Raw genomic sequence first — 24,561 nt, 5'->3', positions numbered from 1 at the left:
GCTGGAGCCAGGAAAGTGACAAGAATGTCAGTTTCACTGCTAGTAGGCTCCATGCTGTGAATTTGAGCTGGTGCTGGGCTCACAGCTCGGGTTGTCACCCCAAGGTGGGTGGAGGGCTCCACCTCTGAGCCCTGCGCGGCTGTCAGTGCCCCACACTCAGCTATCAGCGCCCACAATGCCTCACTTAAGTCGATGCAAGCATTCTTGGTGAGGATGTGCAACACTGGCAGTAGCAGGGTAGTGTGGACACCAGCAGCTGATAGAGCAGGACTTGACAACTCAGTGTCAGGATCTAAGATCTGGGGGAAACATAGAGCAAAGTTACTCTTGTAGCATTTGGATCCCCATTCCCATTTAAGATGTCTAATACATAATTCCTTCCTGTCCCCATCTTTTATGATGTCCCAATTCTCCAAACCCTTGTGCACATGAATTGTCCTGTTAAGTACAATAGGTATGGGGCCACTTGTGAGCCTAAGGTTACTTGGGGGTGTGTTCGGGATCGTCGCATTAGAGAGAAGCAATAGTTTACATATATTCCTTAATTATCAGGGTGTGTTTTAACAGAATTAAATTACTTATTTATGGTTATTTTGGCAGTGCACCAGTTAAAATTCACAGCTATGCAGGAGGCAAAGTAGGTGAATTCCAAGGAAAAGGTTAATAAGCTGGAACATATATTTCAGGGAAGGCTAGATGTGATAGACATTTTTTGTAGCTTGGAAGATATGCCATTGATTTATTTTCTTCAGTCCAATCTGCTTAAAGTGTTTTTTTAAATCTCTTCTGTCTCCTGTGGGTAGCACAGGATTGGAAAATTTCACTGTGCGTTTACAGACTGTAATTGGAAAAGCAGGGGGAAATGTATAGGCTGTAGATCTAGATATCAAGAGTTTCTAGATAGTGAAGAGCAATAGCATTTTCTAGTGTCCTTCCAAAACAGGGTTTTTTTGAGTGCTAGAAAATTAAATAAAGATCAATGAAAGCTTAGCATGCTAGTCACTCTTTCAGTTTCCATGGGATACTTAGGAGTGCTTTAAGATTGTTTTAACAAGATTTCAGGGATTGGCCTTTTTTGAGAGAGAGAGAAAGAGAGGGGTGAACAGTATTGTTAACCCCAAACGTTCAAAAATCAGAGATTATATAAAAATAATATATTTTTATTTGCCTTCTGGGTGAATCCCATCCTGTTGCGCCAATGAATATGGCAGAATGATTTCCAAAATATTGCCAAAATTTTGGATCATCTCAACTTGATATTTTGAAGAAAATTTGGAGGCAGAGGGTCTTTATTGTTTCATTTTATTGTCACTCCCCTGTTATATTTACATGCAAATTATTTTCTTTCCCCATTAACTATCTGTCAGTAAGGACATTTGGAGGGCATAGCTGGTGCAAATACACAAATATGGGCATGCTTCTATATCTCACCCATACATTCCCATAGGCTATTGCTTGGTTTTTTTGTTTTTTTTTCCATTGTATTTAGTATTTAAACTGCATTTAAGTGAAATTAACACCCTCCAGCCACCCACACTTCTGTAGTGAATTTTAAACAGTTCAGCATCCTGTCCTGGTAATTAAAACAATGCAGGAACACTGTGGACAAGCTGTCCTTTGGGATGCTGCTTTCTTGTAGCATGTAATAATAGGGAATCATATCCCACTTGCATTAGGAAAGACCTTTGGGCATTTGGCACAAAAATCTGCCTGGGGAATCTTATTAAAAGTTATAGGATATCAGCTATTAGTATTTTGTAAGGGCTGTTCAAACTGCAGTAAGTCATAGCACACTAGGGATTCAACTTTCAGTGTGCAACAGCAGCATTCACACAGACAGCTAGTGCGTGGCACACTAGTGTGAGGTGGATTTACATACCAGCCTGCTGCATAGTAAGTGACTGTGTAGACATGCCATAAGACTAATCTTCTTCCCTGATAACTACATTATTTATCTTTTTCATGCTCTTGAAGCTACAGTGATCACTACTTAAAAAGTCAGTTTTTGCCAAGAGTTACTATACAGAGGTATTTTTTGAGACCACAGTTCGACCTTTTTCTAGAATACGAAATAAACTGTGATATCTCAATCTTAAAAAAAACTAAAAAAAGAGTGTCTTGGATCTTTCACATATTTTCATGCAAAAAACCCTAAAATAGCAGATTCCATTTTTCGAAAACACAGATAGTCCATTGAATTTCTTATTATTGAGTACCGGCTGCATTCAGTGTTGTACAAGACTGAGGGGATGTTACTGTCCCTTACTTATGAATCTTACATTCTCTAATAGATAACACAGACATACAGTTCACTGGAACCAGATGACCAGAACGTGGGTTCAGTAAGCTGTAAAAATGTGTGAATCTTGTAGATGTGCAGAAGCTTTGGGGAAATGGCTAAGCCCACCTATGAGTATGCTCTTGGGCCTATTCCTGTAAAGTACTGAGCACCCTCAGCTCCTGCTAAAGTTGATGCCGACCTTTTTGCATTCTCAAGTCAAGTGCCTTTTGTAGCATAAAAAGCGACAGCTCAAGTCTTTCCAAAAAGGAATCTAAAATGTGGGTTACAGTGTGGTGCGTCCCACTGGATACCTGCATTTCGTCCTGTGCGTCTGCTAGGTTTTAAATGACAGCACTGTGTGGAACACAATGTGCTGGCTTAGCTAAAATGTTTGATGCCATGCAAAGGAGGCCTCACTTACACCTATCTCATGGTCCTCCAGATCTCTGCTTTTTCAATTCCAAATTGAAATAAATATAAAACCAGAATCAAACGTATATATGTATACTACTGCTTTAAATGTCTTTCCTGTTATACAGACAAAACTGAGGAAGACTTGAGTAGAAAATTAACATTCATAATGCCTCTTGGAAGACTGCAGATATAAAATAGAGCAAAAAAATAACTGCCCCATGCAGAGGTATCCACAAACAGAAGTAATCTAAATATTTGTAAACCATTTGTGCCCCTGATCTCTCTGATCCCGGTGTGTTACTGGTTTGTAATGCTTATTTTGAGATTAGATTGCACTATTCCTCATTGCCAATTACTGCGATATTTGGATTTCTCTTGAAGCCTCAACTTCTGGAGTCATGAGAATCTGTGTTTATTTAAAAAAAAAGAGGGTAAGATTTTAGTTTCTGGTTGCAGAGAAAATGTCAGGAACACAGCTCCCTCTGAGCTTGGTTGCCTTGCAACCCAGTGAGCTCAGCTGGGCCCAATAAACCCTCACTAAGTAACTGTACTCCCTGAATGGTCAGAAGAACCAACAGATCACCGTTTAAGCTCTGTAGCAACAGCGGCGCACTGGCCGCTCAGTGTGCTCCAGGGCTGCAGCTGCTCCAGACCTGCTTTTTACCCAGCCCTTGCTCCATCCCTTGCCTGCTCCACTCCAGCCTTAGTCCCTGCCCACATCTGATCTCCTGATTCCTAACTCCTGGCTCTGACCATTGGCTTGTCTCCTGACCACCTCTGCTTCTGCCCTCTGATTCTGCTTCGACCACTAGGTCACATTGTTTGCACCTGGTATAGAAAAGATGGAAAGCATAAACAGGGTGTAACCTAAAGGTTCAAAAGGCAAATAAAAATGTGGTGGGTTTTTTTTTTGTTTTTTGTTTTTTTTGTATCATGATTTTAAGCCAATCTCATAGTTTTTGGTGGGATGTCTATTTCATGACTTTTGAATACTTACGGTTTTTAATACTGCTATATAAACTCATTTGTATGATGCGTAGAATGGAACTCTACTTATTATTACAAAAAATCATTTAAAAATACTTTTTGTGTTATTACCCACTCTTGCAAACCAATATTGAGACAAATTTAAAGTTTGCAATTCCTTATATATGTATGAGCTCACAAGGGAATGTGTGAGTGTAAAATTACTGCTCCAAGCCCTCTAAATATCTCCAATCTAACAGCTCTCCAAAACCACAAGCATCCAAATTCAAGTGGTTTTATGTTAAGTGGTATATCTACAGATTGGAGAACCAGAAAAAAAGATTTAATCGCTCCATAACATTCCTTAAAGTTACATTTACCACAGCAGGGGTGAAATATCCAGTCTAAATCCTCTCTGTTGCTCTGTTGAAGTCTCCCCCAGTCAGTCTGTGCACATTGTGGCAACTTACTGATTGTTTTCAGTGTTTCTGTCATAACGTTTCTGAAGACTTTGTGCTCTGATAACATCTCCTTTTTGTTAGTGTTGTGCTTGAACATAGAGGTGTTTGAAATAAGGATCCAAACATTGCATCTTGAATGAATGTGTCTATGTATGTAGTACTGTTATTTATTAATATTATTTATTTAAGCACCATGTATGCACATAAAAAGGATACTTCAGTATTTTTATAGGGCCAAGGGGGGACATGGATCAGCATTCATGTCGCGCTCCCCATCAGTGTCCGGGCCGGGGAAGCTAATGATCCAGCCCGCAGACCAAATTCGGTGATGAATCCTGGTTGTGTGCCACTTGAGGCATGTTGCACATACACTAAGAAGACAGGGCTGAAAGTGAAGTAAGCGGGGAAAAGTGTGCTAGAAAAGAGAATTCGCTGGAGACTGAGAAGAGAGGTGGTTGTTGAATGTAGATGCTGTGACGTTACACCCCATATTTGTCATAGAAATATTGTTACGTTATGAATATGGGAAACTAAGATGTTTTATGCAAGATGAGTGTTGTGAGGTATCATTGAAAAGGTTATGATCTCCTGAATGTGTTTATCCAATTTGTATGCATGTATCATTTCTGTATCTGAGGTTAGGAATATTGGCTTTGTAACAATTACAACTGTGTGTGTATTTGGGGGAACACCCACCAGAGAGTAGGCAATCTGCCTGAATGAGCCATTTCAGAAGGACAGTAGAACTTTGAAGATACTAATCTCCCACTGTCTTGAGGAGCTTCCTGGGATGTTGCTTTGACACTGATGGGTTATCTGATGATGTCACCTGGTACGGAGTACCACCTTGGACACTGCTGGTATTTTTCCGCTGGAAACAAAGGGTTCCCGCCTTATGTAAATTCTATTTAAGGCTGGGGAGTAAGGCAATGAGGACTCTTCTCCATTGCCTCCCTGTCGAAGAAGGAAGATTGCTAAAAATACATGAAGGGAAAAGCAGGGGCTGAGTCCAGGCAGAAATGGGGTCCCGTCTGTAAAAAGAAATAACTGGAATTCTAAGCTACAGAAACTGTGCAACCTGCCTAAAACAACATTTAGGGTGAGAAATTACATTTTGTAACTTGTTTCTTGAGTATATTAAGCTTAGTTTGCCTGTTTTGTTTTATTTGCTCAGTAATCTACTTTGCTCTGTTTGCTATCCCTTATAATCACTTAAAATTTTCCTTTTGTAGTTAATAAACTTATTTCTTGTTTATTTCAAAACCCAGTTTGTGCACCTCATATCGGGGTGCCAAAAGCTGTGCATATCTCTCTCCACACTGAGGGAGAGGGTGAATTTCTATGATCTTGCGCTGTGCAGATCTTTCTATACAGTGCAAGACCATCTTATTTTGGGGTTTACACTCCAGATGGTGTGTGCACCAGAGTGCTGGCCATTCTCCTAGCTGATTTCAGTGTGTGTCTGCAGCTGAGTGTGGCCTTGCCTGAGTGTGTGCTGGAAAGGGGCTTGAGAGCCTGGCACAGCAACCTAGCGCAAGGGAAACCCAGGCTGGTAGGACTGGCGGGCTTTGGGATCCCAGCACATCCGGTGGCACCCCAGAAGGCGGATCCAACCCATCACATCGTCTATTAAAAATCAGATCATATCAAATGATAGGTACATGATAAAGGCCGACGGTTATTGGTGGTTGTTGATGAAATGTTGCTATTTTGGGTCTGTAAATAAATAGCTTCATCTACAAACACCAGTTCTTTACCTCTAATTCTTGGTGAATGGTTGGTGGAGGAGAGTATTTAAAACCATAGATTTGTTAGACTTTTTTTAAAGTGTTGGAATGTGTCTGAATATAAATCTTATCCATATGCCAAGCCATTCAATAATTAATTGTGAAACATAATCAGTACCCCACCTTTCTTTCTTTGCTGTTAATGGTGTGCCAGCCCTCTCTGCTACTGATAATGCAATGTGCTGAACTTTAAACAAAAATGCCCCACATCTCCACCTGCTGTCTGGGAAAGCACTTTATCTCCTAGGGTTTTGTACAGAGGGTTCCAGAGAGTTCAGTGGGTCTCTGAATGGGCTCCAGGGACTGCCTGAACATATCTGAATGCCAATAGGGGCCACAGTCCTTCATCTCTGTAAGAAGGCAGTTTTTCTGCATCATAGCTGGTTTGCATTTGAATGAGGTTCTTATTTTGGGCTCAGAACCACTTTACTGATCTATCAGTCTCCTCATATGCCGTGGAGTGTGTGATTGGAAAATGAATAAGGTACAAATTCAGGCCTATTCACATTAGTCTGTATCTTGAAGCACACTACTAATAAGAAGTATATCCTTGCTAATGATGACATGGAAACCTATTTCACATTACTGAAAGGATCAAATTGGTGAGTAAGCAAATAAACAAAACTTTAAAAAAAAATCAAGGAGGATCCATTTTAAAATATCTTAATTTTGACAGTTGTAATTTAGTTTAACATATTTCAGAGTAGCAGCCATTTTAGTCTGTATCCTCAAAAAGAAAAGGAGTACTTGTGGCATCTTAGAGCCGAACAAATTTATTTGAGCATAAGCTTTCGTGAGCTACATGGGATGCATGCAGTTTTAGTAACAAGGCATCAGTTAGCATCTGCTATTAAATCTGTCATTTTGGTGTGCAAATTATAAAGGGTGTACAGATTAGCATAGTGCAGTTTAGAGAGTTTCTGTTGGCTCATGTGTATGATTGTGCAAACTAACTAGCAGAAATGTCTAAATGATCGCTTTGCCACATCCATATGTTTTAAATTAAATTATTCATAAAAAACTATTGAAAATTGATCTGTCTGTAGTTGTCAGTATGACTTTTATGAGTTGGTTTCAATTATAATAGTTTTTTCGTGTAATGTATTAAGCCTTTTGATATTTAATGTTAGTGGGATAATAAATGCATTTGATATGCATGGGATGTTGTGTTATTCCAGAGAGGTTGTTATAATTTAATGTCATTTAGTGACCACTTATAAAGTGTCACCACTTCTTAATACTGGTCTACCTTTGAGTGGTAGCAATCATGAAGAACAGTAATAGAAAAAGCTATTTGCTGCTAAAGGTTAGACAGACATGCTGATTAAAAAACCCCATCACCAGCTCTACACTGGTTCGTAGCACTGGTGCAAATGCACTATTGCTGAAAAATTGGTTTTTCAGAGGACTGGCCAGGGCCTTGCTGAAAACATAGACAAAAACGGTTTTTCAGTTTCTTTTTTCAAGTTTATAAATTAGGAGGAGTAACTGGATATACTAACTTTGTTTGCAGTCAGAGGAATGTCCACTTTTTAATGTCTGAAAAAGTATAGCTAGACTGATAGCCATTTTTTTTGGGTCATAGGGTCAGAGTTGATGGGGTAGGTTGAGAGAGAATGGAGGACATCACTGAGGGGAAGAGGAGCAGTGCACTGTTGATTTTACAGTGTACCATAATAAAAGTCCCTAAAGCCTCAGGCTTGTAAGCATGTAAGAGAAAGAGTAAGTTGTACTGAACGCGTGTGAAATGAGAGAGACATCCTTCTCATTCTTGAAGCATTCCTTGGACCAAGCTGTGGTCTTATCTCCAGTGCAAGATAACATGTCCTTTTAGTTGAAGGTGTCTCTGCATTATTGGTTGCAAGGAAGACAGAATTATGGAGTGGGGATTTATTACTAGCCTGAAAAAGTTGATGAACCTTTAGGGTGTTGGGACTAAAATGTCATTAATAACATCACTTTCATTAATGCCCTTCCACATTGTCTTGCATTTGTAATGTGGTTTAGACAAAGAGGATAAAAGGAAAGGCTGATAATTTAATTTTCCCTTACTCCAGATTTAGATTTTAATACAGCTTGTTTTTCTGATGTAACTTTTCTTTTAAATCCTTGGCTCAAAATCGCAAAATGAAGTAAATGTAAAGAAGAGCCTCATCCTTCATCTGGTGTCTTAATTTTCTCCAAATCTCGTTTTATTTTCTCTCTTCTAGTCATTGCTCATGCAGTATAGTGTACACAACTGCTACTCAGTCAAAATTTTGGCTTTATCTGTCACTGGTGCACCTATACTTTAAAAAAATAAATAAATAAAAATTGAACTGGAAATGTCAAGACAGTTTATGGGTTTGCAAGGTGTCTGTTGATCTGAATAGTTCTGTTCTGTGACAGACGTTGTGTCAAAGGAAACAAATGAACAATTTATAATTAATGTACCTTAAATCAGGCAATTACCTTGATCACTTCTCTGCTGGACCTTTGTAATGCAGAACATGATTAAATTGTGCCACTTTGTAAAGAAATCAGCAAATAATATCCCTGCTGATTTAAATATTTTATTTTAATTATAGATGACTTGTTCTGCTCAGATAAATTCAGTATTCAGTATTTTCACAGCATCTTATGATTTCCATAAAGTGAATTTTGTCTCTCTTGAACCCAGGTATCAAGCAAAATTAGTAATGTAAAAAAAAGTAATTAAGAAAAAAGACAGTCTGAAGGGCATTATGACATTTAAAAGGCACAGCATGTGAAGAACTTAAAGCATGTGGTCCTCAGTGCTTTGTAGAAAAAACATTTTATTTCCAAAGCCATCTGTGAACTTTAACAAAACAAAGAAAAAAGAAGGATCTGTTCCTCTAACAGATGTAAGTCTACTTGGAAGATCTGAATCATCAGCACATCTGAGTCCTTGCATGCTAGCAGATGAAAGGGAGGAAAGGTGAGGGAGTGAAAGGTGAGGTGCCCAGATAAGAGGGGAAACTATAATCAGTCAGAGATTGCGCAAATCCTTTTTATCCCCAGCCGTGCAGCATTTTTACCTTGATACAATATCTATCCCTGTGTTCCTATACTTTTTTAACATCAGGCCAAAATATCAGTTTGGGATCTGGTATCCTTTTTGCTAGGATTAAAAATACCTAGAGGAGTTAGGCTGACGTAGATCGATAGACTTTCTAAAGCTACTAGGAAATGAACCGTTCATTCCCAGCTTTAGAGAACTTTTTAGTGAATGTCTAAAATAAGATGTGAAAAACTGGAAAAGTCCCTCAGACCTATTGGATCTGGAGCTTGCGTTCTGGAGAGGCCAGACTGGAGTCAGGTAATTTAATGCTCTCTTTTGTTCCTAGGTAACCTATGGCTCCTTTGATTATACATCGCTGCTTTATCTGTCTGACTACACTGAAGATTTTGGTGGTGGACGATTTGTGTTCATGGATGTAGGTGCTAACAAGACTGTAGAACCCCGAGCAGGTAGGATTCTCAGTTTACCTTCACTACATAACTCTCCGTGGACCAATTCCTGACCTCAGTTAAACCTGTGCTACCCCAGATGGGATTCAACAGTATGACTGAGGATAGAATTTAGCCTAATGTGTTTCAAGTGGGTGTCAGTAACATGTGACCTGGGACAGTGGATAGACCACAATAATGATTGATGGAATGATGCCAGTAAAATTTATCCTGTTTGTAGCTACATTTTAATTACATAGGAAGAAATGATGAAATAGACTAACAATGGCCAAGGTTTGAGTTAATCTGAGACTGGCTAGGCACATGGAATAACTGCCTGAAAAGTCACAGCCTTCCGTAAATAGCATTCACAAGATCCGGGGTGTCCAACCTGAGCCTGAGAAGGAACCAGAATTTACCAATGTACTTTGCTAAAGAGCTACAGTAATATGTCAGCAGCCCCCTGTTAGCTCCACCCCACCCTGCTGCCAGCACCTCCTGCGCACTGGCAGCCCTGCCAATCAGCGTCTCCCCATCCCTCTCCGTACCTCCCGATCAGCTGTTTGGTGGGGGTGGGAGCGAGGGCATGGCAGGCTCAGGGGAGGGGGTGAGAAGGGGTGGAGTGGGGGCAGGGCCTGTGGCAGAGCCAGGGGTTGAGCAGTGAGCACCCCCCGGCACCTTGGAAAGTTGGCGCCTGTAGCTCCGGCCCTGGAGTCGGTGCCTATACAAGGAGCCGCGTGTTAACTTCTGAAGAGCCGCATGTGGCTCCGGAGAAACAGGTTGGCCACCCCTGCACAAGAGTGTCTTTCTAAAGCCTTCTCCTTTATGGCTAAGAAGTACTTTTCCCTAAGGTTGATTTCTAGTCTTCCGCTCCCTGAGCCATCTGGAGCTGTTCCTGTGGAGGCAGCTGTTCCTGGGAAGAGGGTGCTGTGTGAATGCTCAACCATTGCTGATCTCTGTCCAGTTAAGTAGGGGCAGCCTGGGCTCTGAGGGTATCTGTATCCTGGCTTTGGCCACAAAGATGAGGAGAGTTGCCATGTTGTGTCTTGAGGGTGGAGTGAAGATAGGCTAAACTTGGAAACGTCAGCCGGTGCAAAATGCTGCCACTCGTATTTTGAGAAGTATTTGCTCCAGGGACCCTGTTACACCAGAGCTGGCTGTCAGTTCATTTCTGGGTGTAATTCAAAAGTGTCAGTTTTAACATAGGTTTCAGAGTAACAGCTGTGTTAGTCTGTATTCGCAAAAAGAAAAGGAGTACTTGTGGCACCTTAGAGACTAACCAATTTATTTGAGCATGAGCTTTCGTGAGCTACAGCTCACTTCATCGGATGCATACTGTGGAAAGTGTAGAAGATCTTTTTATATACACACAAAGCATGAAAAAATACCTCCTCCCACCCCACTCTCCTCCTGGTGATAGCTTATCTAAAGTGATCACTCTCCTTACAATGTGTATGATAATCAAGGTGGGCCATTTCCAGCACAAATCCAGGGTTTAACAAGAACGTCTGAGGGTGGGGGGGAGTTAGGAAAAAACAAGGGGAAATAGGTTACCTTGCATAATGACTTAGCCACTCCCAGTCTCTATTCAAGCCTAAGTTAATTGTATCCAATTTGCAAATGAATTCCAATTCAACAGTTTCTCGCTGGAGTCTGGATTTGAAGGTTTTTTTGTTGTAATATAGCAACTTTCATGTCTGTAATAGCGTGACCAGAGAGATTGAAGTGTTCTCCAACTGGTTTATGAATGTTATAATTCTTGAAATCTGATTTGTGTCCATTTATTCTTTTACGTAGAGACTGTCCAGTTTGACCAATGTACATGGCAGAGAGGCATTGCTGGCACATGATGGCATATATCACATTGGTGGATGTGCAGGTGAACGAGCCTCTGATAGTGTGGCTGATGTTATTAGGCCCTGTGATTGTGTCCCCTGAATAGATATGTGGGCACAGTTGGCAACGGGCTTTGTTGCAAGGATAGGTTCCTGGATTAGTGGTTCTGTTGTGTGGTATGTGGTTGCTGGTGAGTATTTGCTTCAGGTTGGGGGGCTGTCTGTAGGCAAGGACTGGCCTGTCTCCCAAGATCTGTGAGAGTGTTGGGTCATCCTTCAGGATAGGTTGTAGATCCTTAGTAATGCGTTGGAGGGGTTTTAGTTGGGGGCTGAAGGTGACCGCTAGTGGCGTTCTGTTATTTTCTTTGTTAGGCCTGTCCTGTAGTAGGTAACTTCTGGGAACTCTTCTGGCTCTATCAATCTGTTTCTTCACTTCCGCAGGTGGGTATTGTAGTTGTAAGAATGCTTGACAGAGATCTTGTAGGTGTTTGTCTCTGTCTGAGGGGTTGGAGCAAATGCGGTTGTATCGCAGAGCTTGGCTGTAGACAATGGATCGTGTGGTGTGGTCAGGGTGAAAGCTGGAGGCATGTAGGTAGGAATACCTACATATCTATTCAGGGGACACCATCACAGGGCCTAATAACATCAGCCACACTATCAGAGGCTCGTTCACCTGCACATCCACCAATGTGATCTATGCCATCATGTGCTGCAATGCCCCTCTGCCATGTACATTGGGCAAACTGGACAGTCTCTACGTAAAAGAATAAATGGACACAAATCAGATGTCAAGAATTATAACATTCATAAACCAGTCGGAGAACACTTCAATCTCTCTGGTCACGCGATTACAGACATGAAAGTTGCTATATTACAACAAAAAAACTTCAAATCCAGACTCCAGCGAGAAACTGTTGAATTGGAATTCATTTGCAAATTGGATACAATTAACTTAGGTTACCTTGCATAATGACTTAGCCACTCCCAGTCTCTATTCAAGCCTATTTCCCCTTGTTTTTTCCTAACTCCTCCCCCCCCCCCCCCCCGACGTTCTTGTTAAACCCTGGATTTGTGCTGGAAATGGCCCACCTTGATTATCATACACATTGTAAGGAGAGTGATCACTTTAGATAAGCTATCACCAGGAGGAGAGTGGGGTGGGAGGAGGTATTTTTTCATGCTTTGTGTGTATATAAAAAGATCTTCTGCACTTTCCACAGTATGCATCCGATGAAGTGAGCTGAAGCTCACGAAAGCTTATGCTCAAATCAATTGGTTAGTCTCTAAGGTGCCACAAGTACTCCTTTTCTTTTTAGTTTTAACATATAAAGCTTTAAATGTGTTGGATTCTGATTAGTGTGGAGAGCAGCTCCTTACCAAATACTAGAGGTGTTGAGATCAGCTGAGGTGCGCTAGCTAACATTCCCTTGATTTAATTGCAAGAGGTCCTCAACTTGGAAGCCACTTCTCTTCACCCCAAGTCTTTTAACTTCCAGGTCATGCTCTAAGACCCATTTGTTCTCCCAGGCTTTTACTGGAGAGATCAGAGGAGCAGAAGGATGTGGGGGTAGGGAAGGAGTCTTTTTTATTAGGAGGACCAGTTTTTTGCACATTTCTCATAATGGTTTTTATATTAAGTGTATGTGGCCCAGGCACTGAATGAACACATTAGTACAAACTGAATAAAGCAGGGCAAAAATAGTCTGTGAGCTATATAAAGAATATGTAGGTCTCTTATGGGAGTGGAGGAGTTATTTTCCCTGTAATCTAATGTTGTTCTATTCAGATTTGCAACAACTCGAAGGATTTCTTTGACACCTGGAAAGTGTTCTTCAAATGTTTTTAAAACTGGCACTTAAAAGAAATAAATATATCACATAAACTGTAAGTTCTTTGAGGCGAGGACTGTCTTTGTGATGGATTCATACAGAGCCTATCACAGCGGGGCCCTGGTACATGCATGGGGCTTCTAGGTGATAACAGCAATTAGGTCATTACGGTGACTTGAGTTCCACTTAATTTTGTTTTGTGGGGAGATATGGGCTTCTTTGGTGTCACTCCAATGAACTCCCAATCGTTGGCAAATTAAGCATTTTGGCAAATGAATAATTTTCAAAAGTAACTGGTGATTGTGGACACTTGAGGCACTTTAAAGGAGCTTGATGTTCAGAAAGTGCTGAGCGCCCACCATCTGAAAATCAGGTCCTTCGAAGTACCTCAGTTGGGGCATCTGAAAGTACAGGCACCCAAAATCATCACTAACTACTTGAGAATTTAGGGCATGATGCCTAATTTGCAGATAAGTGGGCATTCAGTGGGGTGACTTCAGACGTCTGGTTAGTGGGTACAGAAAAGAAAAGCTCTGAGGCTGCATGCTATGAGCTCAGAATATTCTTAAGTGCATGGCCTTTTTGGATTCAGGTGAGTCTGATGTTTACTTTGCTTCTCTCCTGAGAAAGAAATCCAGGAGAAAGGCAGTGAAACTGAAAGAGGGACTGTTGAAAATAATAATGTAATTTCCAGAGACATCCCAAAGAGTAGTCAGCACTATCACTACAGCCAGTTGTCATTGGAAGTTGGTGGTTGGGCATTAGGTAGGTTAGCTAGATTGTGTTGGATTGTAAAGTCGTTTGTCATAGGGTCTGTCTTTTCTGTGTTAAGTATAGCAGTACTAACATTTATGGTGCTACATAAATTATCATTACCAATAAGTGATTTGGAGAATCCTGAGTGAAAAGGAGAAGGGGTTGGGAAATTTGAGGTGAAGCCCCATGTAAAAGGCAAAAAGAACAGGAGTACTTGTGGCACCTTAGAGACTAACAAATTTATTTGAGCATAAGCTTTCGTGGGCTATAGCCCACTTCATCGGATGCATAGAATGGAACATATAGTAAGAAGATACGTACGTACGTACGTACATACATACATACATACAGAGAACGTGAAAATAGTTTTTTTTCTCCCACTGATAATAGCTCATCTTAATCAATTAGCCTCTTACTCCACCTTTTCATGTTTTGTGTATGTTTGTATGTATCTTCTTACTATATGTTCCATTCTATGCTTCCGATGAAGTGAGCTGTAGCCCACAAAAGCTTATGCTCAAATAAATTTGTTAGTTTCTAAAGTGCCACAAGTACTCCTGTTCTTTTTGCGGATACAGACTAACACGGCTGCTACTCTGAAACCTGTCATAGTGTAAAAGGCAAGTTGTACCAAGACACTGGCTTGCTGTGGAGGGTTAAGATTCCTCAAAGGACCCAGAGCTGTTCAGGGAAGACCTCCCTCCCAAACTCTGGCAGCTCTAGGACCCAGGTAGTGCCTTCTCTCTCTCTTCTCCCACCCCTCCCCACTCTGTGGCCTTAGGTAAATCTTCAGAGAGGAGTCATCCAGAGACTCCAGACTGTAGGATCAGAAGCAGCCAAAGCAGAGACCTTTGGTCCTCTGAACATTCAGAGAACTTTCTACCATTTTGACTAGACTTTCTCTGCCCTTTGTTGATTGGCTGTTTGCTTCAACCCTCCCCTTCCCATAGAAGTCTTTTCACTTCAGCTTCACTCACACCACATCTGTCCTTATCCGCTTGTCTCTGCCCTGTCCCCCTCACCCCTTTCTTCTTTCATTGTCCCCACTCCCTTCCCCTTTCTTTCCATGTAGCTTATCCTTCTAACTACCTCCCCCCAAATTGTGCAAGTAACACGATGTTTGCTGCCACTTCACATTGTTCACCCCGTATACCGTCCCCCCTGTCCTGTGTCTGTCTTGTATATTTAGATTGTAAACTCTTAGAGAAAGGGACCCCGGCTATTATCGGTGTTTGTACAGTGCCTAGCACAATGGAGTTGGCTCGCAAGCACTACTGTAGTTAATAATGCTGGTAAAATGTAATTTGCATGAGAGGGTCCTTTCGATTAACCAAGAAGAAATAACTCTAGAGGACTTTTCTATCACGGAAGGAAGCTGTGTTCTAGTTTTCACTTTCAGAATGCGTCTCTGCTCTTCTCACGTGTTCTCTGACCCTGCTGTTTTTTCTCCCTAAACAACTGTTATATGAAATTTCTGTCAATAAGTTTTGCTCAATTCTCATTTTTCTTAGAAACTCTTTTCCAATGGTCCCTGACTCCTTGCCAGCTAATTTAGCTGTGTCATAGCTTGAATATCATTCTGAGTGTAGAAAACATTTATCTTTCTTATTGTTGCAGTTTTAGTATGCAGTGCAGGAAAACAGACACCATGTGCTGAAATAAGTGCTTAAGTTTCTTCTCAGACAATAATTTGTCTGAGTGTCAAAGATTACAGTATAAAATTGATGAAATAGAACAAAAAGCTATTCATTTGAAGGGAGATAATAAATTAACAATAAACCATTGAAGGATTTCTGTTGGGCAGAAATGCTGGAAGGGCACACTTCACTATTGCCTCTTAAATGTTTTTCCTAGGACTGAAAGTGTAATATAATTCCTGGGTAGTGAATGCACTCGTGACAAGGCAAACTACAGTTGGAGACTAATTTTTAAACCACTTTCTATCATCTCCCAAAATGTCACTTGTATATAAGTATACGCAAATATATAAAAGTTTCCTTTTCTCAGAAATTAAATTGGATGGATGGGAGAGAGAGTGCAATGTGGACCATCTTAAAGATATTAGCATCACTACAATGAGGACTAGTTTAACTCTTAACGAACATTTCTCGTGTTATTAAATATTACCGTTATGCCCCACACTCGTATTTTATACAGTTGATCACCTAATTAAAGGAGTTAAAATCCCTTCTTAATGTAGAGGCCCCTGAGCTGACTGTATTATAGATGCAGAACAAATCATTATATTGTTTCACCAATTCACATGGTACAGACTTTTGGCAAATTGCCAGCACACTCTGCTGTATGGAAGGAATCCATTTTTCCTAGCTAGCTTGGATGCAATCACAATAATGTGTGCATGCACTCACATCTAGTTTGAGACCCTGCTGTAAGTACCTTACCAGTGAGAGAACTCCCAGATAGAATGGCATTGCATTTGGGGCTGAAATGAAGAGCATTAGAACAGTTGAAAGGTAATGTCTGTTGCTCCCAAATTATATGCTTTTCATCCTTCTCATCTCTAAAATCAACACCTTGGAGTTTTTCTCAAATATTCTGTCTCTTTGCTCCATCTTCTCCCCCTCCAACACCAGCCCAGTCAACTTTAGTCTGTCTGAATGCAGTTCCCATTTCACAGCAGTTCAGCCGGTTCTGCTTTCATTAAAGAGTTTTCGTTACATAGGACCAGTCCGCTCCAGGCAGCAGTGTGCACTACACGGATGTGAATTCTAAAGCACCCCCACTTGTTGTGCACTGGCTGACCTCTGTGGATTCAGTGTGTCTGGCTTCCTTTCCTACTCTTGCTGGAAGCTGCCAGCTTTTGCTGTCTGGGATTTGTTTATAAGTCAAAATTCTCATCAGAGGCTAGTTACATTGAAAAGAGGATACTGACTAGCACCAACAGGGTTGACTGCAGTTGTGACTGGAAACTAAGGGTTCTGTCTGGATTATATTGTTCATAATGTGCTTTAAAAAGAAATGTTTTTCACCAAATTTGAATAAAATCAGTTCCAATACATCTTTGCGTTTCTCAGTAGATTACTCTTTCATGGGAAAGAAAAACCGGAACCCCTCTCAAGCAGAAATGATCAGAACACTATAAAATCAGCATATTCAAGATGCATTCTTTTTTTCCTGTTAGTACCAATTACAGCTACAACTATTAAATACTTCAGTTATTTTGGATGCCAGCAAAAGTTAGTGGGGTTTGTATTTAATCTTTTTCTTAAAATAAGGTTGGAGCGAGATGCAGAATTCCAACAAGAATATCATCAGTAGAAGCTGCATAGTTCTTGAAAGAAATTCCTATGTTGAAAGCTATGAAACAAGAAGACTTTGATCATCCTTTTCCCAATGTTAAAACTGTACCTCTGTTATCTAAACTATCATAGACTGGGACGAGGATAGTTTTACTCAAGAGGAGGACATAAATGTGGCAGCAATTAAAATCCGATTCTCCGAAGCGGTATTCCTCTGTAGTTGAGGCTCCATGAACACTGTGACAAGCCCACCTGGCTTCTGTGGCTCTCTGTTGGAGGAGACTGGAAATGCCAGAGTAGATTTAGAGAAATTAAAAAATGAATAATTAAGACAATATAGAATTCCTCATGGTGGTGGGGTTGATATTAAATTCAGTGTATTTTACACTGCCACTAAGTTTTCAGTGTGCTGACAGCACACAACTGCGGTGTATACGTGTCAAAGGAGAAGCTATAGATTTCTTGTGGAGGCTTGAACTCCTGCTCTGCTATATCCTGCCATCCTACCTGCCCCTGTGGATAATTACATTAGCTGGATGTATTTACTAAAATGCTCATCAGTGAAATAGTTAAGTGTTGGCATTGGAAGTGTCATTAGTTTTCGGAGTCAACTGCCCACTAAAAAAGTTTGGGACAATTTGCACTTGCTTTGATTTATTCTCAATTCACATTTGGAATTTACATTATGCTGCACAGTTCTCTTTAAGATTTGCTTCTCCGTCAGATGCTCTGGTCATAGAATGGTGGAAGATAGCAGGGCCCCTGTATTAGTCTGGGATACTTCCGGGAGATCACCAAACTTTGATTAATATAAAAGTAACTGGAATAGATGTGGTGAATTCAAGTTCCTTCTTCCTAATCAGTATATTTCATACTTTACAACTTTAAAATGACAGGTTTCAGAGTAGCAGCCATGTTAGTCTGTATCCGCAAAAAGACAAGGAGTACTTGTGGCACCTTAGAGACTAACAAATGTATTTGAGCACAAGCTTTCGTGAGCTACAGCTCACTTCATCGGATGTATCCAATTTGAAGTGAGCTGTAGCTCACAAAAGCTTATGCTCAGATACATTTGTTAGTCTCTAAGGTGCCACAAGTACTCCTTAACTTTAAAATAAAAGCTTTATGTTCTTCAAACATTAAGGGGAAAAAAATCAGTGCATCAGAGGCAGGAACCTTGAAGATCCAGAACGAAATGAAAACAAATAGCACAGACAGGCAGTGCTAATTATTGGCAAAAAGATGTCCTTGTTGTTTCTTGGAGTAGCCAGAACTCTCGCCCCTCTCCCTCCTCATGACTTTGCTTCTGTTAATTCAAGGGGTCTGGGTATTAAAACCAAGAGAACTTTAAAGTATGAAAACTAATTAACCAAGGGCAATAGCAAGAGCAACTAAGATTCGGTCCAAGAACATTGCCCAAATCTAAAAAGCCTGCAATGATTTTCGTTTGTGTGTTTTAAAAATGATAAATTGCAAAGACTGAAGGGATAGAAGGCTAAATCCCAGTTAACTAGCAATGAGAGAGAAATAATTTTAAAAAATCAGATGCATTCCATACTTCTAAACAGGGTTCTTTTACTAAGCCCTTACTGCATTTCCTGAATGTCTTTTCTCCACAATAGCCTGATCCAAACTTCTTCCTCCTTATAATTTATTTATTTTGTATTCTGCAGAGGATTCTCAGCATGCCCTGCTCTTAAAGGGATAGCATCCTGCCACAGATTGAATTAATGGCTCTGGCATTTTCTATACATAATACTATACGCCCCCTCAAAAAAAACAATCAGCAAGACTTCAGTTCTCTCTTTATGTTGCCACTGAGGAGTCAAGGCAAAGGAAAAACCTGTAACTCTTTTGATGAATAGGTTTGGGGTGGGAGAGATCTTCTTTATCATGACAAAGTTGGAATGATTTCCATTCCATGGTTCTGTGCAGGGAAATAAGGGAAATGCAGAAATAACTTCAGTGGAGGCTGGTATGGTGATTAAACAGACAATTCAGGAAGGCAACAATGTGCCTGTTGAACACTGGGACAGACAGTGATTCTGATTTCTTGCAACATTTGATGTTTTTTCTTGAATTCGCAGCTCCTAGAGTCATGTGATGACATGAGTGTATCAGAGTTTAACTTTTATTTTTTAAAGTAAGCATCTAGCTTTCATGGCTATGAAGAAAAGCTTGAAAACATGAACCCTAAATGCTCAAAAGCCAGAAGGCAAATTAAAAAGATCCCCAAATGAATATTTTTGAAAAATCTCATGATTTTTTAATCTTGGTGTTGGCAGTAGTGCATACGGGACAAGGACTGACATTTTGAGACATGATTGCTATTAAAGTCCTGTGATCATGTCATGCTATAGTGACGACTGAAATAGACACTCCATTCTAAACTTCTGTTTTTATCTGCATAGAAACAACATTTCCTTTAACTTGAAACGTGCTGCTGTGCTTGTTCTCAACTCACAGTTGATTTTGTTTTTTAAATGGGTGGGGGGAATGTGAGGAAGAAAACTTTTGAGTTTAGATTGTAGAACAAATATTTCATGCTTTAAAAATGTGTTCAGATGCATTTTTTGTGATTGGATAACTCAGAAACCAGCTTTATTTTGGACTGTCAAATTTTACCTGTGCAATATGGAGCCCACTTTGGAAAAAGTAGGGTTTTATAAGTCTGAGAATGTTTGCGTTATTTAGAAATCTTGTATTGCTTAAGGGCACAACATTCATTATTCATATTGAAGTAACTGTGCATCAAGACCCTGATTCGTCAGTCTTTTCCTGTTCAGGAAAGCACTTAAGCACGTACATCAGTTTAGGCAAGTGCTGAAGTGCTTTTCTGAATTGGGGCCCTGGATCTCTGTGATTTTGAATATGTAAGTACACATCTTGAAATAAACACAGCTGTCTTTATTGCAGTGGTTAGACATCATTTGACTGTCCAGTGACACATTCACAGGAGTGTATTATAGTTTTTCAAAGTGATATCTTAACTGTGCATTATTGGGTGTATTTTTTGTTAACTTATTAAAAAAACAAATCAAGGAAATTCACTACTAAAGACTACAGGAATGGAACACAACGATGGAGAATTTAAACACACACAAGTCAAGAATTTTCAGATTTAAAGTTCCCACAGCAACATTAAGGCAGCTATGATAAAGATACTTACACTGGATTTCTAAATTTATCCTTTATTATATTACATACACACAGCATGGTGAAGTTAATGATGCTGTAGGAACCCATTTTTTAATTTGACATTTAACCTCAAATTTGCAGTTGTTTTGATGTTTCTTTACATTGTACATACGAAGTTGGAAGATGCCTTGTAGTTTGGAATGCTAGGGGATTAATTTTAGCCAGTTTCTTGCAGTAAGCCTAGGTCATCTCAATCTGGTGGTAGATCACCAACAGTGAAAGCTAAGAATCATGAGATACCTGGCAGCTGTCAAAGTCCAGTATCATAGTAAGTGCATGGGGACATTAGCTGCTACAGTAATTCCCTACTGACCACCACTGCAATGCATAGACCTGGATGGTTATAGCTGAGGTGGCACTGCTCACAAAACAGTAAGTCACTACAAAGATGACTGGTGAGATGATTGCATAAAAATTGTAGAAAAAAGGTATGAAGAAGTAACATGTAGCATCATGAAAGAAATACACTGAAGTAAATTGGTACAGCAGCTGGGTTTTTTTCCATTGTAGAGCTCTGAGGATTTTTTTTCCTTTCTCTTTTTTGTGTGTTTTCTTAAGAAGGAGAACGTTCTTCCAGACTTTAGTTTCTTACTCTAATGATCCTTAATACTGGGTTTGTGTTGTCATTAAATGAGTTAGTATTTTAATTAGACCCATATTGTGATTGATACCTGGAAGCTCCAGCTGAGTACTGCAAACTGGTATGCTGCTTCTTTGAACCATGGTCTTGGTGCAAAGTCATTACTTAGGCCATTAACAATGATCCTACCAGTGGACCTGCTGAAGGGAGAGTGGAAGAATAAACATGTCTCTTAGAGATTAAATGGTTTATATTTTTACAATCAGGCATATAAATTAGTGTCTTAGAGATACACATATTAATTAATGGAGGTACAGTTGTGTCTGCTGATGATGGATGTCAGGTTAAACTTCCATGATGACTTCTATGGTGACTGCCTGGAGACTAGCATTTCATCATTGTCTGAAGAAGAAAATATAACAGAAATGAGGAAAGCAGCTGGGGGTAATTAAGGTATCACAGATTCCCTTAAATAAAACCAGCTGGACTGGAGGGATGAGACCTAGATGAAATTCTGTCCTGAGGAGGAGGAAGGATGTCATCATATACACGTACATCCCTAGTTTTAGTAAATTAACAGAGCAGATTCTTTCAGGTATTTAAAGTGTTTTCTGACCTTCAACACGCTTGTACTCTTCCTGACATCACCTCTGCTGTCAGTAATTAAGGTTGAATCATGAACTTCATTCTTTTTAATCAGGTTCTTGTTTCAGAGCATTATTCTCAGTAATCACTTATTTCTTTTCAGCATCAGGAGAGTTTACACTGCTGTGATCAGGTGTAGAATGCGAGCTGATGTTTCATTAAAATAAGAGCTCCCACTGAAGACCTTCAATGTTAGTCATTTCATCTGTTTAGTCACATAAAAGACTTAGGGTTGTCTACACAGGGATTCTGAACTGGTTCAGGCTGAGTTAATCTGCATCATGTGTATGCTACCATTTGAGAAGCAAGGCATCATAATGCATTAACTCAGCTCTTATTGCAAACGCTAGTGTCCTCTTGCAAAGTGGACTAAGTTTGCCGAGAATAGAATTAGTTTGTTCTGTTGTTCATGTGCATGCAACAGTTGCATATCACTTTTGGCATGCCTCCAATGGCACGTCCAATTCAGTAAAACTTTATTTTTGATATATTACAGTTTGTTGTCCAATAATAAAAAGAGTTTGAAATTCATCCATTTGAACTCAACACTGCATAGAAGCCAGAAGTCTCTTCCATAAAGATGAAATAATTAATGGAGTTTAAAAAAATTTCATAGGCAAGTCACACTTCCAACACCTATTGACTGTACCACACAGCTCACCATGATCCCAAACACCCCTTTCTTTAAAAATTCTGCATCCTGGTTTGGGGCACAAATGCTAGACACATTGCTGCAGGAGCCAGCTATAAGTGCATCTTTCCACAGAAACTCAGGGCACCCCTCTAAGGCATCTCCAAAAAGAGGGAGAGAGGAAGTGGCCAGCATAAGGGGTTGGCGATACACGGCAGCAGGGGTATGGTAAGAAGTATGGCAAGGAGGTAGATTGGGAGAGAGACAGCAGGGAGAGACAGCCCTGGGGTGCCAGGATGCGGATGAAAAGAAGGGATCAGAGGAGAGGTAGTAGAGTGAAGAGGTCTTGATGAGATGCAGAGAGGGCAGTTTTCACTTCTAGGTGACCCATTAGACTGTCAGCCTTCCTTTTGGGGATTAATATGTGAAGTACGAACTGCTGATATTTTGAGCAGCCAACTGCGGTGGTGGAAAAAGACAGGCAGGGAGGGAGTCTGTTGAATCTAAGCCTACACATGCTTTTTTAGTGTTAAATGTACAGCTTAATTACTTCCGTACTTAAAAACTATAATTTAAAAAAGTTTTAAATTCAGGTGCTTGTGCATTTAAAGTAAAAACATATGCATGAAAGTAAGAATAATAATTTAGAGAATTACAGGCCAGGTGTGAAAGAGTTCCGCAGGTTAATCACCAATTTTACTAATAAAGATCTAGTAATTTCTGGGTCTAGAAAATGAATTCAGAACAATAATTTTAACTAATAATTATTCAGTATCTATGGTAATTTTAGTCTTCTCTGGGCATTAATTTCTCCAGCATGTGACAGATTTTTCCAGCTATCTCTGAGGGGAAAAGAGCAAGAGCTGTCCCTGGCACAATTGCTCTTATGATGAGGCATTAACATTGGGCATCTGGTCAGGAGGAATTGCCTGCTTTTCTGTGTTCTGTTTTTTCAGTTACTAAGCTGTAGTCAGTCCCTCTAGTATGTGCAAATCTGAAGTTCACAAGACCAAGATTAGGCAACATTTTCCAAAACACCTCAAACTCAAAGTGACTGTGATGAATTCAGATCCTATGCTTGCATTAGTTTTTCTGTGAGAAATCAGACTTGCATAGGTGAGCATAGCATTTCCTTACACTGGTGAAGCAACTTGTTGCTTTGTTGTATTATGTCAGGCTAATCAGGGTTTAGTGTACTATGAGAGTTAACCTAGTGATGCCAGATGTTTATTGGTTTGTGTCCTATTTCTTTTTTATGTTTGCCATTATATCATGCTCCAAAAGGCAGAGCCTTATGATTCTGCAAAAGGAATTCATGTTTCCTATTTCTATAATATGGCAAGTGTGTGTTTTAATTGTGTGGCTTTCATATTAATAAAAATGAAGAGTCAGTGGCTCGGGATATTGCTAGATGCAAAGTGCTGCCCAAGTTTCCCTTCCATGCAAACTTAACCAATGAACCTTAGTTTTGCCCTGTAGCATGCCTGTTAGTCTGAGCCTTTCTTAGGCACGCTGCCAATGGTACCAAATTATCACAAAAGCCACCGCATAATTTGACCCACAGACAAATATTCACTGTGCACCATCAAACTCCTTTTCATTCGTTGTATAAACTAGCATTTGACCCTAGGGACCAAATTGTGCTTTGGCCTGATCACTGTGTAACTCCACTGACTTCACTAAGTTTTTGCTGTAAGTAAGGATAGAGGTTACCCACAGCTCTCTGCTAGTGCCCTTGCTCCCTCTCCTCCTGCACCTTAGCCTGCAAATTAGCAGAACACCTACAAGTCTGTTCTAGCATCCAGAGACAGTTGTTAAACTTGGCCCATGCCTGAGATGAATTCAGATTAGCAGTATAAAATAAGAAATGAGAGCTGGGAAGTCCATAGGGAGTACACACCACCGACTCTGCACCCGGTTGTAGAATGCTACATTGCTATGAGAAGACACCTCTGGAGCTCTTGCTTTCAAGTCAAAGTGTCAAAGGAATTCCAGAAAAGCAGTTGCAAGGAATCTGATTGGCACACCTATAGGGGCCCAGTACTGCATCTACAGAGCTTGGGCTCTGTGCCACATTGCCCATACATAGAACCACACATGTTCTATGATTCTGCAGCCCTGGAATTCATCCATTGCCAGAGAATCTCAGCAGTCATTTAAAAAAAATAACAGGTTTCAGAGTAGCAGCCGTGTTAGCCTGTATTCGCAAAAAGAAAAGGAGTACTTGTGGCACCTTAGAGACTAACACATTTATTTGAGCATAAGCTTTTGTGAGCTACAGCTCACTTCATTGGAGTTCTTATGGCTGCGAAAGCAAGCTTGAAAAAATAAAGAGAGCATAGTCCGGTACAGCAATAGAACCTGCCTGAGTTTGCAGACAGCCTGAAAGTATGGACCTGAGAAGTATGGCTTCCACCATTCATTGCAGTCAAGGCCCTTGTGGATACTGCAGTTCCATGGTACTGTCC

The 24,561-nt window shown here is 40.3% G+C and overlaps 1 protein-coding gene across 3 annotated transcripts in view; it reads left to right on the top strand.

Annotated features, from left to right (window-relative positions):
- Window positions 1-24,561, top strand: part of OGFOD3 (2-oxoglutarate and iron dependent oxygenase domain containing 3) — a 94,302-nt gene that overhangs the window by 54,651 nt on the left and 15,090 nt on the right. For 2 of the 3 annotated variants that reach the window (XM_048817256.2, XM_048817258.2), the window contains exon 8: window positions 9,257-9,380. The exons of the other annotated variant lie outside the window; for it this stretch is intronic. In XM_048817256.2, the coding sequence (XP_048673213.2) occupies window positions 9,257-9,380 (124 nt within the window). The remainder of the gene's footprint in view (window positions 1-9,256; window positions 9,381-24,561) is intronic. 3 annotated transcript variants of the gene reach the window in all.

This window comes from Caretta caretta, chromosome 14 (assembly GCF_965140235.1).
Source record: "Caretta caretta isolate rCarCar2 chromosome 14, rCarCar1.hap1, whole genome shotgun sequence".
Taxonomy (NCBI): domain Eukaryota; kingdom Metazoa; phylum Chordata; order Testudines; family Cheloniidae; genus Caretta; species Caretta caretta.
This window is presented reverse-complemented; position numbering and strand designations above follow the sequence as displayed.